The sequence below is a fragment of the Myotis daubentonii genome, chromosome X, assembly GCF_963259705.1.
Source record: "Myotis daubentonii chromosome X, mMyoDau2.1, whole genome shotgun sequence".
In the NCBI taxonomy this organism is placed as follows: Eukaryota; Metazoa; Chordata; class Mammalia; order Chiroptera; family Vespertilionidae; genus Myotis; species Myotis daubentonii.
The window spans coordinates 10240220-10255047 of NC_081861.1; the positions used below are offsets into that span (position 1 = coordinate 10240220).

The following is a 14828-nucleotide window of genomic DNA, read 5'->3' on the forward strand; positions in this document are numbered from 1 at the left end:
CAAATAAGGTGGCATTCCAAAGTTCCAGGGAGACACGGATTTGGGGGGCACACTGTTCAACCCAGTATGCTCGGAACAAAGGCAGCACCCCTTGTGTGGCTGTCTCCCCTCCTCCCCAGCTCCTAAGCTGAGCACTGGAAAGATGGCAGGAACCAGCACTGTGGTCCCTGCATTCATAGGCCTGGGTTCCTTTAGGTGCAGCCAACCAGAAACAAAAGGAACAGATAAAATGATCAGATGGCCCTGGCCAGTGTAACTCAATGGTTAGATCATTGGCTCTATTCCCAGTCAAGGGCACATACCTAGGTTGCAGGTTTGATCCTGTGTCTCACATCAATGTTTCTCTCCTGCCCCCTCCCTTCTACTCTAAAAAAAATCAATGGAAAAAATGTCCTCCAGTGAGGATTAGCAACGACAAAATGATCAGATGTGGGGTAGTACATTTTCTGGAGGGAAGAAAGCAGCAACCCAGAAAATGACCAGGGGAGGAAAGCTCCAGTCCCAGGGAGGTAAGAACACATCCTGAGGCCCTGCCACTGACAGGGCTGGGGTTCCAGGATGGGGAAGGCCCTCAAGCTGTTAGCAAGAACATGACCACCACAAATCCTCCCTCCAGCTTGGCCTGTGCTCCCTCTGTCCCCCACCCCTGCTTGGGAAGCAATTGCCTGGGGCTCTTTCCTCCCACCATCCTTGGTCTGCCATTGAAAGCCAACTTCTTATTCCTGCACAGTCCCCCTGGGCTGGGATGGCAGCCGTTGGGAATCCCGTGCAGTTTGACAGGTGGAGCGCCAGGTAGGAGGGATGAGCTGAGGCTCTGCTTAGGTCTCTGCGGAAGCAATATATAGAGGAAGAAATTCAAATTGTGGATCAGCCTATTGCCATCCCATAAGCGAGGATGGCGCGTCACCCCACACGTACACAGCACATACAAACCATCTCCTGGGCACCATTCATTCTCTCCCCATCTCCATCTCACCATGGGAGATGGCACCTCCAGATGTGGGAGGAGGAGAGAAGTTCACCTGGACCTTTATGGGACAGGGACAGGTCACGAGACCCTTAAGTAAGGTGGCTTTTCAAAGCTGCAGTGTGGATCGTCAGGGTCCACGCAGAGCACCTGAGAAGGCTCCATGTGGACAGGATTGGGGGGCCAGGCTTTGGCCAGCTGCCGTGGCCTTGGTCCTCACCCCTGTGCCTGGAAAAGGGGCAATGGGCCATCCTAGGGACTCAGGCTCCCTGTAACCCTTTGGCTCCGGTGTGGCTACAGAGGGTCTTACCCTTGACTCTGAGGTGCAGTCACGTGGCCACGATGGGGGTAGAGGAGGCTTTGCAAAAGGCCCAGGATGGCACAAAGAGCAATACAGCCCCCAGATGGTGACCTGAATGGGTACAGAGCCACTCCCTGAAGACGCAGCCACGCCTTCCCCCTGCTTACCACCAGAGGGCGCTGTCAGCCCTGGCGGCTCGCGGAAAATCCCCACCCGACCCTAGCCTGCGCTCCTGAAACCCAAATCCTCAAAATACAGACCTGAGGACATCAAAGCCTTGGGGGCCCCTTCCAAACCCCGCGGGGGTCTTCGTACTCAGCCCTTTCACAGAGCCCCCCAAAAAAACTTTACAGACTTTAAGGGGCCTAGCAGATCTGTGTGCTAGGGGTCGTCCTTCCCAGGGGAAGGTGCTGGCATCACCGAGGTGGCCCCTCCAAGAAGTGTGAGAGGATCCGAGTAGGGGCAGCAGCAGGGGCCATGGAGGGGCCACCCAGCACATGATGACCGTGTGCGAGCAGGGAGGAGGGACTGGGGACCTCCCCATCTGATCCTGCCCTGGGTGTATCCGCTATGACATAGATCTGGGTGCTACACTGGGGTATAGATGTGAGGACCCTGGGGAGGACACCCAAGTGTCACCTGACCTCTGGGTGCCTATGAGGAAGAAATAGGTGAAAGTGCTGATGGGGACAGCCAGCTGTCATGTCAGCTCTGGGAGCCTGCAATGGGGAAGAGGCATGAGGTCCCCGGTAGAGACATTCAGCTGTTACCTCCGGTCCGGGTACCTACAATGAGGCACAAGCATGAGGGATCAGGTGATGACAGTCACTTGTCACCTCATCTCTGGGTTAATACATTCCAACACAGACCTTAGGGCCTCACTGAACTGAGTCAAATGTCACCTCAGCTCTGGGACCCTACAGTGTGGAACAGAGGTGACAGACCTGGTGAGAGGCGTCTGACATACCTGTGTGCTTACACTGGGACAGATGTGACAGCTCTCGGGTGAGGAAAGACACCTGTCACCTCAGCTCTGGGTGGTGACATTAGTGCTGAGGTACAAGGCTTGCAACTGGCACCGAATCTGTACACTGGGACCAAGCAGAAGGGCCATGTGAGGACAGCCAACAGCTCCCTCATCTCTGGTACTGGGGTTGAGGCATGGCATTGATTGGGTCCAGGTTTTGACATTCAACTAACATTTAACTTCTAGATACCTAGACTATAGCGGGGCTTAAGGGCTCATGAGTGGAGTCACCTTTCACATCAGGTTTTTTTTTGGGGGGGGTCTTTAATTGAGAGAGAGGAAGGGGGGGTGAGGAAACAGATTGTTATTCCACCGATTTAGGCACTCATTGGTTGCTTCTTGTATGTGGCCTAACTGAAGATTGAACCCACAGCATTGGCATACTGGGAGGGCCCTGTAACCAACCGAGCTACCCAGCCAGGGCTCACATCAGCTCTTTTTTTATGTGTTCTTAAAAACACACACACACACAACATTTTTTTTTTATTTCAGAGAGGAAGGGAGAAGGAGAGAGAGATAGAAACATCAGTGATGAGAGAGAATCATTGATCAGCTGCCTCCTGCATGCCCCCCACTGAGAATCCAGCCCCTAACCCAGGCATGTGCCCTGACCAGGAATGGAACCGTGACCCTCTGGTTCATGGGTAGATGCTCAACCACTGAGCCACACCAGCTGGGCTCACATCAGCTCTTGATGCCTAACCTGTGGTAGAGGTATGAGGGACAGATGAGGGTATTCAGTGTTACCTCAGATCTGAGTCCCTACCCTGAGGCACAGCATGAGGACCCAAGACACAACACAAGTCAGTGATGAGAGCGACACTGGGGCAGACATAAGGGCACTCAAATGTCACCTCAGCTCTATGTAGCTACACAAGTCAGAGATATGAGGGCCCAAGTGACAGCATCAACAGAAAGCCCAGATACTCATATTTACGGCAGAACGGAGAATGGAGGGACTAGGTAGACACATAAGGGCCCAATGGGACCCCCAACTATCAGTTCACACTGGGTGCTCACACATGAGGGCCCGGGTGGAGACAGTCAAAGTCAACTGAGGGACAGCCAACACAGCAGAGGGGAATGAGGGACCATTGAGGTCATTCGACTGTCACTTCAGCTTCGGGTGCCAAGTCTGGGGCAGAGGCAGGAGGTACCTGCACCGAGGCAGAAGCACACGAGCACACATGACTCATCAACTGACAACAGAACCATCGGTGTCCACACTGAGAGAGGGAAAGAGGGGTCTGTTGGTGGTATCAACTGGCACATGAGGACCCAAGGCAAAATAGTCAACTGGCACCTCAGCTATGAGAGCTACGCTGGGACCCAAGCAAGAGGGCCCAGAGGAGACATTCTCTGCCACCTCATGCTATTGCCTGTACCGGGTCAGGGACATGGGTGCCTGTGACACGAGGGTCTAATCCTCTCTACGTTCCCATCGTAAAACAGTCCCAGAGAAAAGTAAGGACTCACACAAGGCTGTGAGCAAGATGGCAACAATGTCCCCTAAGAACGACCAGCCTGGCAGATGCCCCAAGCCTGGCCGGCAGCCCAGGATTGTGAGTGACTGAGAGCTCCCTCTAGGGGACATCACAACTATGAGCGTTGCAGGAGAGACCCCTGAGGAAGGCATGGTGCCCCAGGTTCAGTGCCCACAAATATGGGAGGGCTTGGCACATGGTCACCATTATCTCCAGGACCAAACTCCGTAACAAAATCCAAATACTAAAAAAAAAAAAAAAATCTAAATACTAACCCGCGATTGCAGCAGCAGGGTCCTGAAACTACCTTGATCTTTTTTTTTTTTTTAATACACCTTTATGATTTCAGAGAGGAAGGAAGAGAGAGAGATAGAAACATCAATGATGAGAGAATCATTGATCGGCTGCCTCCTGCTGGGGATCCCCTACTGGGGATCAAGCCCACAACTCAGGCATGTGACCTTGACCTGAATTGAACCTGGGACCCTTCAGTCTGCAGGCTGACGCTCTATCCACTGAACCAAATCAGCTAGGGTTACCTTGACCTTGTTAGGGAGAAAGAGAGAGGGTGATGTGTATGCTAGTGTAGAAGCTATTGGATTCTAACCAGAGATCTGGCACTGCCTAGCTGTATAAGCTTTCCCTGCATTTTGGAATGTCAGCTTCCCTGTAGTGAAGTCATGAGGTCAAAGGGCACGGATGTTTCTGTGGTTCCCATGCCACCCTGCTGCCCTCCAGAAGGAGTCCCGCTGACAGGGGTGGGCCCAGCTCTCCCAGTGCAGTGGGTGATCAGGTGCACTGGGTGGTGTCAGGGACTCCCTCCTGAGAGAGGCTAGAGGAGCAGGTATTCTCCCCTCCCATCATCAGAACGACATGGAAGACGGGGTGAACGCGCTGCCATCTAGAAATCAGACTGCGAGGGAAGGCATCAAAAGGCTGAGCCTCCTAGTCTCTGGTTCGTCGCATTCTGGTGTTTTCTCCTGCATCTTCTTCTGTACCTCCGTGTTTCTAAAAGGCACATATATCCACTTTAAAACAATTTCTAATTACGCTCCCAGATCCATCCGCCTCTCTCTAGGCCTCAGAAATCCGATCGCAAGGCGCCGGCGTAACCCCAGCACTCTAAGCCTGGGAAGCTGGAATCTCCCCCTGGCCTCCAACCGGAGACTTCTGGGGCGGGGCATACGTGGACAGGGGCGGGGCCGGATAGGGCTCCTCCCATTTGGCGACCAGTCAGCTCTTCCCAAGCACACGTCAGAGGCGGGCCGTTCTCACCCGGCGGCTGGAGCAAATGGAGGAGGAGGCCTGTAGGCGGGGCTTCTCCGGCCAGGGGCGGGGCCTCCGCTGCTTTCCACTCCCACCCCCCCACCTGGCTGCGGAGCGGCAAAGCCCTCGCCCCAGGCGGGGGTGGTGCCTGCGGGCTGTGGCCCCGCCCCGGGCTGCCATTGCAAGGCCTTGTGGGGCTGTGTGTCCTCTGCTCTCGCTCTCTCCTTCCTTTGCCGAGCAGGGCGGTGCGGCCGGCCTGACAGGGTCACCCCCGACTGAGGTCGCATCTCCCCACAGCTAGGCAAGTCTCCGGCCGGCCCAGCCCGCGTCGCAGGCCCCCGAGCCCGGAGGAGCGGCCTGAGCTCGGGGCCTCCCAGGGGAGGGGCCTGCGTCCGAGAGAACCACTTTCATTTCCCAGCCCCAGAGGCTCCGCAGGCACGATCGACCTCGAGCCAACGCGTTTCCGAGACCCCTCCGGTCCCGACAGGGCTTCTCTCCGCGTTCCCCGGAGCCTGGCCAGGTGGATGAACAAGTCCGTGCACCGATCGCGCCCGTCCCGCCGCAGGGGCCCAGCTCTGCCTCATCCCTGACCCCCACCCAAACCTGCTCTTCTGCTTTGTTGCCTCCAGAGCGCACGGTCCCCAAACAGTTCACCTGCCGGCGGCCCCAACCCAGCGGGAGACGTGGACATGAGGTTGGCAGGTGGGTGGCTTCCACAGTGAACAGGAGGAAGTTGGAAAGGAGACCCGGCTGGCCCAGGTGTCCAGGGGACTGCAGCTGGAGGGGCCCGCAGCTGGAGGGGCCCAGGTGGACCACTGGGTTTGCTTTTGCAAACGGAGGACTATGCACAAACATTCATTCCAGGACCTTGAACAAATCCTTTCACTTGCGAGCATTTCAGCTCCCCGAGCTGTGAGATGAGGATTAGGATAGTGAATTTCTACCACCTCGGGCAACTGGTTGCTGTTCGGAAAACAAAGTTGTGGGAGAGAGGCTCCTGGGAGCAGGGAGACTGGGTGGAGAGGTAGTGGTCTTAAAGGAGAAACTGACCCAAGTGGCTGTGGGGTTGAATATGAACCTCTAGTGCTAGCCCTGCTGTCGGCTGGATAACGAAGGACGAACGTGGATTAGGGAGGGGCAGCTTGGGGGATGGAAAGCAGAACTCAAGAATTAGAGTTCATACCTGGTAAGGTTGCGACATTATGAATGCATTCCGGTGGAGCGAGCCAGTGGGGAACTGGCTGGGAGGGTGTAGCCTCAAGGCTGGGGCAAAAAAAAAATAGGGTGCCACTGCCCCCTGGGGGGTTGATTCAAGGCGGGGAGTAGGTGAGAGCACCCATAAGGAGGGTAGAGGAAGAAGAGTAGAATAGGCAGAGAAGACAGCCTGAGACAGAAGCCTGGGAAAGTCTAGATTTTTCAGGGGAGGGTAAAGGAGGAGGATAAAGCAATGAGGATGGGCCAGCATGTGTTGTTCTGGAAGCCAGCAGGGAATTATTTTCAGCAGGAGGGCCTGGGCAGTCAACTGAGAAGTCCAGAAAGATCAGGGCTGACAAGTGACCTGGGGAGTTGACACCAAGAATGTCATAGGTGGCCTTGGAAACAAGTTGGGTTTTGTTGTTGTTGTTGTGGGTGTTGTTTTTAATATATTTTTTATTGATTTCTGAGAGAGGAAGGGAGAGGGAGAGAGAGAAACATCAATGATGAGAGGGAGTCATTGATCAGCTGCCTCCTGCACGCCGACACTGGGGATCGAGTCCACAACCCGAGCATGTGCCCTGATCGGGAATCGAACCGTGACCTCCTGGTTCATAGGTGGATGCTCAACCACTGACCCATGCCAGCCGAGCTTTTTTTTTGTTTGTTTTTGTTAATCCTCACCTAAGGATATTTTTTATAGTGGAAGGGAGGGATGGGAGGAGAGAGAGAGAGAGAGACATCAATTGGTTGCCTTTCTCCCCCATGCACCCCAACCAGGGCCAGGGATCAAGCCTGCAACTGAGGCACACACTCTTGATTGAAATCGAACCCAGGACCTTTCAGTCCACGGGCTGACACTCTAACTACTGAGAAAAACCGGCTAGGGCAGGAGGAGAGATGTTGAAAATAGAAGAGAAAGACAGAGATGGGATGATTGCTGTTACAAGAAACCTGAGCAGGGCCCTAGCCAGTTTGGCTCAGTGGACAGAGCGTCGGCCTGCGGACTGAAGGGTCCCAGGTTTGGTTCTGGTCAAGGGCACATGCCCGGGTTGCAGGCTCAATCCCCAGTGGGGGGCGTGCAGGAGCCGGCCGATCTATGATTCTCTCTCATCATTGATGGTTCTATCTCTCTTTCCCCTTCCCTTCCTCTCTGAAATCAATTTTTTTAAATATGTTTTAGTGATTTTTTACAGAGAGGAAGGGATAGGTATAGAGAGTTAGAAACATTGATGACAGAGAAACATCGATCAGCTGCCTCCTGCACACCCCCTACTGGAGATGTGCCCGAAACCAAGGTACATGCCCTTGACCGGAATCAAACCTGGGACCTTTCAGTCTGCAGGCTGACGCTCTATCCACTGAGCCAAACCGGTTAGGGCAAAATCAATTTTTAAAAAATTAAAAGAACAAAACAAGAAACCTGAACAGGGAGGAGAGCTAGGGATCCACGTCACAGCAGGTGAAGGGACTGGTCTTCAAAAGGACTAGGGACCTCCTCCTCCATCACAACAGGAGAAAAAGAGGATGTGATGGGTGGATCACAAATATCCGCAGCCTCAGGCAGGAGGGTGGGTGCTCCTGGGGGAGTGTGAGAGCCCTCTTGAGCAGCGAGTTCTGGAAGGCCCCAGCACCTGCCCCGGGGGAAACCAAGCTGAGAGCCTTGGGGCTGCCCCCCTCCGGCCAGTGGCCGGCCTCCTGTCCTCCAGTCACTTCATCCCAAGTGGATGGGGAGATCTGGTTGCGAGAGGCCCTGGGACCATTTGGAGCTCACTGGCATCTGAGGTGGCCTTGCCTTGTCTGTCCTGCCTCTAGGCCCCCTCCGCATCGTGGCCCTGATTGTGACCGTGGCTCTCACCTGGATCATAGTCAGCATCTTCCTGGGTGGGCCTGGCAGTGGCTTCTCTCGCATCCAGCAACTCTTCATCAGTGAGTGTGGGACTCCTCCTTGCCTGGCTACAGAGGTCCCCATGGTGGCCACCTGGGCCCGTGGGCTGAGGCTCAGGCTGGGGGTGGGAGGGGCCTGGATTTCCTTTCTCTTCCTCCGTCTGTCTCCTGGCATCCAGCACAGGCTTCTGGTTGGGAGTTTGCTTGGGCTGAGCAGCAAATCCCCCCTGATTAGTTCTGAGCCCAGTTGGAGTGGGCAGGGCTTGAGTAAGGGGCAGAGGGACTTCCGCTGAACATTGGGGATGACTCCCTGGTTGCTCCCTGCCGACCTTCTGCTGAGCTCTGAGATTAGGAGGGGACTCTACACCTTGTCTCTAGTGACCTAAGTACTTTGTACAATTCCGACTTACCCTTTTCCTGGAGCAGGGAGCTTTGCATGTGAACATCATTTAGACTTGAGCAAGAACATGCCAAGATCAGCCTGGCTTAGCCCTTGGCCTCTGAGCCTGTTACTCCACCACCTTGACTGCATGGTATGGGGCCAGGCTGCTCTGCTGCAGGCCAGGAGGCCTCCGCACTAACAGAAACAACTCTCTCCCCACAGGCCCAGAGAACTCAGTGACGGCAGGTAAGGCTCCTGTTACCTCCCTGCCCCTCTTCTGGGCCTGCCCCTCCTCCTACTTATGTGACACCCTGCCTGCCCCCAGCTCTCCAGGGTTTCTGGTTTCCACTTATCTCTCCCCAAACTGGCCAATACAGCCTGCTGAGCCGCTTGCATGCCGTCAACCTAGGAAACAAGTTCCCTGCTTCCAGAATACACTGGTGGGACAGGCATAGGATAGAAATTCCCATTCCAGCCTGGCCGGTGTGGCTCAGTGGTTGAGCATCGACCTATGAACCAGGAGGTCACAGTTCGATTCCTGGTCAGGGCACATACCCAGTAGGGGACCTGCAGGAGGCAGCCGATCAATGATTCTCTCTCATCATTGATATTTCTTTTTTAAAAAATATATTTTTATTGATTTTTTACAGAGAGGAAGGGAGAGGGATAGAGAGTTAGAAACATTGATGAGAAAGAAGCATCGATCAGTTGCCTCCTGCACACTCCCCACTGGAGATGTGCCTGCAACCAAGGTGCATGCCCTTGACCAGAATCGAACCTGGGACCCTTCAGTCCCCAGGCCTACGCTCTATTCAGTGAGCCAAACCAGCTAGGGCACATCATTGATATTTCTATCTCTCACACTCTCCTTTCCTCTGTGAAATCAATAAAAAATCAATTTTTTGGAGGGGGGGCATAAATGTGTTTATTGGCATGGTATAAAACCAATCCAGGAAAATAAAATTACCAGTTTAATAAAATGATTGCACACATTCTTTAAAAAATTATTCTTACTCATTGACTTGGAAATGATTTCAAATCTATAGAAAAATTGGAAAAAATAGGACAAAGAATATTGTACCCAGCTTCACCTTTTGTTAATATTCTGCTGCTTTATTAAAAATATATTTTTAAAATATCTCTTATGAGGACACAATACAGCCTGTGACAGAGGTTGTCCTTCCGTCCTTCCAACTCTGCCCCATGGGAATCAAGTGCTTTCTCTCTCTTTGTTCAAAAAACATATTTTTATTGATTTCAGAGAAGAAGGGAGAGGGAGAGAGAGATAGAAAATCAGATGAGAGAATCATTGATAGGCTGCCGCCTGCACGCCCCACTTGGGGATCGAGCCCAAAACCTGGGCAAGTGCCCTGACCAGGAGTCAAATCATGACCCCCTGGTTCATAGGTTGACGCTCAACCAGTGAGCCACGCTGCTCTCTCAGTTACTGCTCTCCTTCAGTCTGTTCTGGCCGTACGCGCATCTGTACATTTGCCCTCCCAGCTGCTACTCCTTTCTCTTCTCCGATCAGTGGCAGAAAAGCCTCCCTAGGGGTCCCTGTCACCTTGCCTGCGGCCCAGGGGATACAGAATGTCTGGAGGTGTTCCTGGCCTGAGCCATGTCCTCTCCCCGAACTGGCCCCCTGCTCAATCATCAGTCATTCCTCCCTATGGGCTGGTCCTGACCTCCCTTCCTCAGACTTCGGATGACCCAGGGCCAGGCCCATGGGTCACCCCTACTGTCCCTGCCCAGAGCCGCGGGCCAGGAAGTACAAGTGCGGCCTGCCCCAGCCATGTCCTGAGGAGCACCTGGCCTTCCGCATGGTCAGCGGGGCTGCCAATGTCATCGGACCCAAGATCTGCCTGGAGGACAAGATGTGAGTTCCTTGGGGTGTGGGGGGGGGGCGGGGGCGGGGGAGGGAATGGGTGATCGGAAGCTGGGCCTGCAAGGTCAGGAGAGTGGAGCAGACGTGCCACTTGAGGGCTGTCCCCTTGCTAGGCTCATGAGCAGTGTGAAGGACAACGTGGGTCGAGGACTGAACATTGCCCTGGTGAATGGTAAGTTCCCTCTGATGTGGGGTCAGAGTTTGGTTGAGGAAAGTGGAACCCTGCTGTGCTGTGACCTTCCCCACCCCTCCCCTTCCCTCCCTTCCCCTCCCCTCAGAATTCCCAAGGAGGCAGGGAAGGGGTTTGTGCTAGCTGAAGGGTCCACAGAAGTGACTCAATGAACAAAAGCATGGTGGCAGTGGAGCCCTGCCGGTGTGGCCCAGAGTTTGAGTAGTCAACCCATGAACCAGGAGATCATGGCTCGATTTCGATTCCCGGTCAGGGCACATGCCCTGGTTGCCGAATCGATCCCCAGTGGGGGGCATGCAGGAGGCAGCTGATCATGGATTCTCATCATTGATGTTTCTAGCTCTCTCTCCCTCTCTGAAATCAAGAAAAAATATATGTACTTATTTTTTAAAAGGATGATAGTAGGAAAGAATTAGGAGTTTCCAGGAATTTGAAGGGCACACCTGGAGGGCCCCAAATGCCAGGCAGAAGCTTTGCAGCCTTGGATGGGCCGCCGCTGTCTGAATAAGGGGCATAGTTGGCAGGAATATGGGGGCATATATATATTTTTTGCTTTTTTAAAAAAGTGTTTCCCTTTATTGATTTTTGAGAGAGATAGAAAGGGAGAGGGATATAGAGAGAGAAACATCATCGATCGGCTGCCTCCTGCACGCCTCCTACTGGTGATTGAGCCCACAACCCGGGCATGTGCCCTGACTAAGAATCTAAGTCAAACCATGACCTCCTGGTCAACATTCAACCACTGAGCCACACCAGCCAGGCTGATATGGGGGGATATTTGAAAAGGTTCTAGAAGGGTTGCACCCAGTGACCATGCCATGTGGTGAGCCTAGTCTGGGAGGACCGAGGTGGTAGGGTGGGTTTGCCCTGCTGGCTTGCCCAGGAAGACCCCATCCTCCCTGTTGATCCAGGGGTCAGCGGTGAGCTCATCGAGGCCCGGGCCTTCGACATGTGGGCAGGAGGTGAGTGGCCGCCTGGCCCCCCAGTTTTGACTGTGCGGCAGAATGACTGGGTGTCCTTCCCCAAACCAGTGGTTCTCCACCTTCTGGCCCTTTAAATACAGTTCCTCATGTTGTGGTGACCCCCAACCATAAAATTATTTTCGTTGCTACTTCATAACTGTCATGTTGCTACTGTTATGCATGGTCATGTAAATATCTGATATGCAGGATGGTCTCAGGCGACCCCTGTGAAAGGGTCGTTCAACTGCCAAAGGGGTCGCGACCCACAGGTTGAGAACCACTGCAAACACTGCCCTTCCTCTGGCCATTCGCTGGGGGCTTCTCGAGCACTTCCTTGGGTTCAGAAAAGGCAGGGGCAGGGACAGGTGTGTGGCCATGGGGAGTGCCCTGGCTTCGTATACCAGTTTGTTCCTGTCACCCTTAGTGGGGTGTGTCCCTGGCCTGATCCCTACTTTAAGTGTCCTCATTCGGAGAATAGGGGTTAGTGGGGGAGGGAAGCCCAGTGGTGCCTGATGCTCCATGTTCCATGGGATCTGTGCCCCCAGATGTCAACGATCTTCTGAAGTTTATTCGGCCACTGCATGAAGGCACCCTGGTGTTTGTGGCATCTTACGACGACCCCGCCACCAAGTAAGTGCTTGCCTGGGCCAGCCTCAGCCTTGCCCTCCTATGGCGACCACTCACACCTTCTCCTTCTGTGCGGCAGGATGAACGAAGAGACCAGGAAGCTTTTCAGCGATTTGGGCAGCAAGAATGTCAAGGACCTAGCCTTCCGGGACAGCTGGGTGTTTGTGGGGGCCAAGGGTGTGCAGAACAAGAGCCCCTTTGAGCAGGTACGGAGCGGTGGGGGAGGCTGGCAACTCCACTTCCCAGACCAGGGAGCTGGCCCGGGCTTTCTGCCTGCATCTCATGAGTTCCCCCTTTGTTCATGCTGTAGCCTTCCCTAAATCCTGCCCCTACACCCCCACCCGAGGCAACTCTGGCCCCTCCCGTATGGATTTTACCCTAAAGGGTCTTTACTTTTATTTTTTCAAGTATTAATTTCTTGAAATTTTTTTATTTATTTTTATTTATTTCCGAGAGGAAGGGAGAGGGAGAGAGAGAGAGAGCCATCAATGAAGAGAGAGAATCACTGATGGGCTGCCTCCTGCACACCCCCCACCTGGGACTGAGCCCACAACCCGGGCATGTGCCCTGACCGGGAATCGCACCATGACCTCCTGGTTCATAGGTCGATGCCCAACCACTGAGCCCACCGGCCAGGCCCTAAAGGGTCTCCGAGTGTTACACACTGGCAACACTCACAAGTAAGAAACTCGCCTCCTAAACACTTCAAGATGCTTGGTCCTCCCATCCTCCCGAAACCCAGTACCCAGATTCACGCTGCATGCCCTTCTGCACCAGCCTGGCTGCTGTCTGGCTCACGGCTCCTCTGGGGTCACCCGTGTCAGGCCCCGTGCGAGGGGCTGGGAAGCCCAGGTGCCATCCTCATTGCTGGGAAGCTTCCTGTTCTGTGAAAGCCATGGTGTCCCCAAGCCCTGCTCCCCACAGCAGGACTAAAGAAATAGCCTCCACTGATTTCTGGAAGCTTCTGGTTACCAAAAGAGCAGCTTAACAGCCTCCCCCCCCCCCCCCCCCGCGAGAAGAAACACTCCCTCTGAGCTTGCTCTTCCTATAACTTCCAGCAGCTCCTGTGGGCTGGCCAGAGACAGGCATACAGACAGACCCCTTCCTTCCCTCCCCAGCGTGTGCCAGGCCCACAGAGGCGCAGAGGAGTTGGCCTCTCACTGCACCTGTGGAGGTCACGCCGGGGCAGCCAGGGCCATTTCTCCATGAGAAAGATCAAGGTGCCGGGACAGACAGAGGGGGCGGGTGCCCTGAGAGTGCATGGTTGGCTGACACTGGCCCAGGGGCACTGCCAGTTCTTTCTCGGGTGCGTGAGGGCTGAGGCTGTGACTCCCCGCTCCTTTGACCCCGCAGCATGTGAAGAACAGCAGACACACCAACAAGTACGAAGGCTGGCCTGAGGCGCTGGAGATGGAAGGCTGCATCCCAAGGAGAAGCACAGCCAGCTAGCCAGCCAAGCGCCGACCAGGCTAAGGAGGCTGCGTGTGCCTGGCCCAGGAGGAGGCAGAAGTGGTGCCAGCGCAGGGCTGAGTCCCGACCCCACACCAGCCAGGAGCGCTCTCTTGTTCAACACATCAGGGCTCCGAGGCCGTGAGCGGTGACCCGTGTGTGACTGGTGGCGGGGACTGCGATGGCCAGCCTCATTGTACTTTGGCAGGGGAGCCCAGGTCCCCATCTCCTTTTCCTAAGGCTGCTTTCCCTAGTCAGCCCCCACCCACTTCCCAAGGCCCTGGGTGCTCACCCCCTGGCTGCACAGCCACCTGGTTGGGCAACTTCCGGAACCTCTCCACCCAGAGCCGCTCACTGCTCTGCAGACTAGTCCTGTTTCCCACAGGTTTCCTTCCGGTGAGCCACATCTGGCGGCCCATGCAGGGACCTACCTGGCTGCCTCCTGCCCCGCTCTCCGTAGGAAGGGGCCGCCTTAGAGCCTGGCTGGCCAGGGCAGTCAGGTAGTGAGCCTGGTCACGGGCCCTGGTGCAGTGGGTGGCAGCTCCTGCAGTTTGTCACAGGACCCGGCTTCTAGATGACCTCTTAATAAATTGGTGCCCCAGTGGAATGTGTGCACTCAACATGGAGTCGGGTGGTGTTGTCCTTGGGAAAGGGATATGGCCTGGAGGCCCAGCCAACCTACCCCCACGGCCTTAGCAGACAGCCTTTGTCTCCAGGACTCTGCCACGGACATGTCCTGCTGTCGCTGAGCTGGGACTCAGGTAGCAAGCAGAGCAGCTCGCCAGCTGGTAGCCCGTATCCTTGCCCAAAAGGGACAGTTCTGCTCTCTGGACAGGAAACCCACCAACTCCCTCACACACAGCACAGGCCTGTAGGAACACCCGATGGGGATTAAATCCTGCCCGGGCCTCCCACTACACCCAGCCTCCCTGGGAGCCAGTGTGTGTCCCCCCAGCACTCAGCTTTGGGTGCCTTTGAAATAGGACTGCAAAGGACAGAGTCATGTGGACTATTTATCATTTCTCACAGATTAGTTCTATTTCCCTTCATTGAACCAGAACCAGCAAGAAACTAGCAGAAATTTTGCTGGAATACCACATTGCGGGGGTGGGGGGGGTGCACAGGTACAACAGTATGGAGTCAGAAAAGGGAGAGAAGTCACTGCCCTAGCCAGTTTGGCTCAGTGGATAGAGTGTTGCCCAGGAGA

The 14828-nt window shown here is 54.8% G+C and overlaps 1 protein-coding gene across 9 annotated transcripts in view; it reads left to right on the forward strand.

Moving 5' to 3' along the window:
* FAM3A (FAM3 metabolism regulating signaling molecule A) overlaps positions 1 to 14241 on the forward strand; it is a 15055-nt gene extending 814 nt beyond the window's left edge. Inside the window, exons 1-10 of one of the 9 annotated variants that reach the window (XM_059679211.1) lie at positions 5177 to 5577; positions 5675 to 5747; positions 8055 to 8168; positions 8731 to 8754; positions 10261 to 10384; positions 10507 to 10565; positions 11495 to 11545; positions 12091 to 12175; positions 12252 to 12378; positions 13526 to 14241. In XM_059679211.1, the coding sequence (XP_059535194.1) occupies positions 5735 to 5747; positions 8055 to 8168; positions 8731 to 8754; positions 10261 to 10384; positions 10507 to 10565; positions 11495 to 11545; positions 12091 to 12175; positions 12252 to 12378; positions 13526 to 13621 (693 nt within the window). In that variant the 5' untranslated portion in view covers positions 5177 to 5577; positions 5675 to 5734 and the 3' untranslated portion in view covers positions 13622 to 14241. Of the gene's footprint in view, positions 1 to 5170; positions 5748 to 5852; positions 6232 to 8054; positions 8169 to 8710; positions 8755 to 10222; positions 10385 to 10506; positions 10566 to 11494; positions 11546 to 12090; positions 12176 to 12251; positions 12379 to 13525 lie in introns of those variants that run through there. The other 8 variants (XM_059679210.1, XM_059679212.1, XM_059679214.1 and 5 more) reach the window with 8 other exon arrangements.
* The last annotated feature ends 587 nt before the right edge of the window (positions 14242 to 14828 follow it).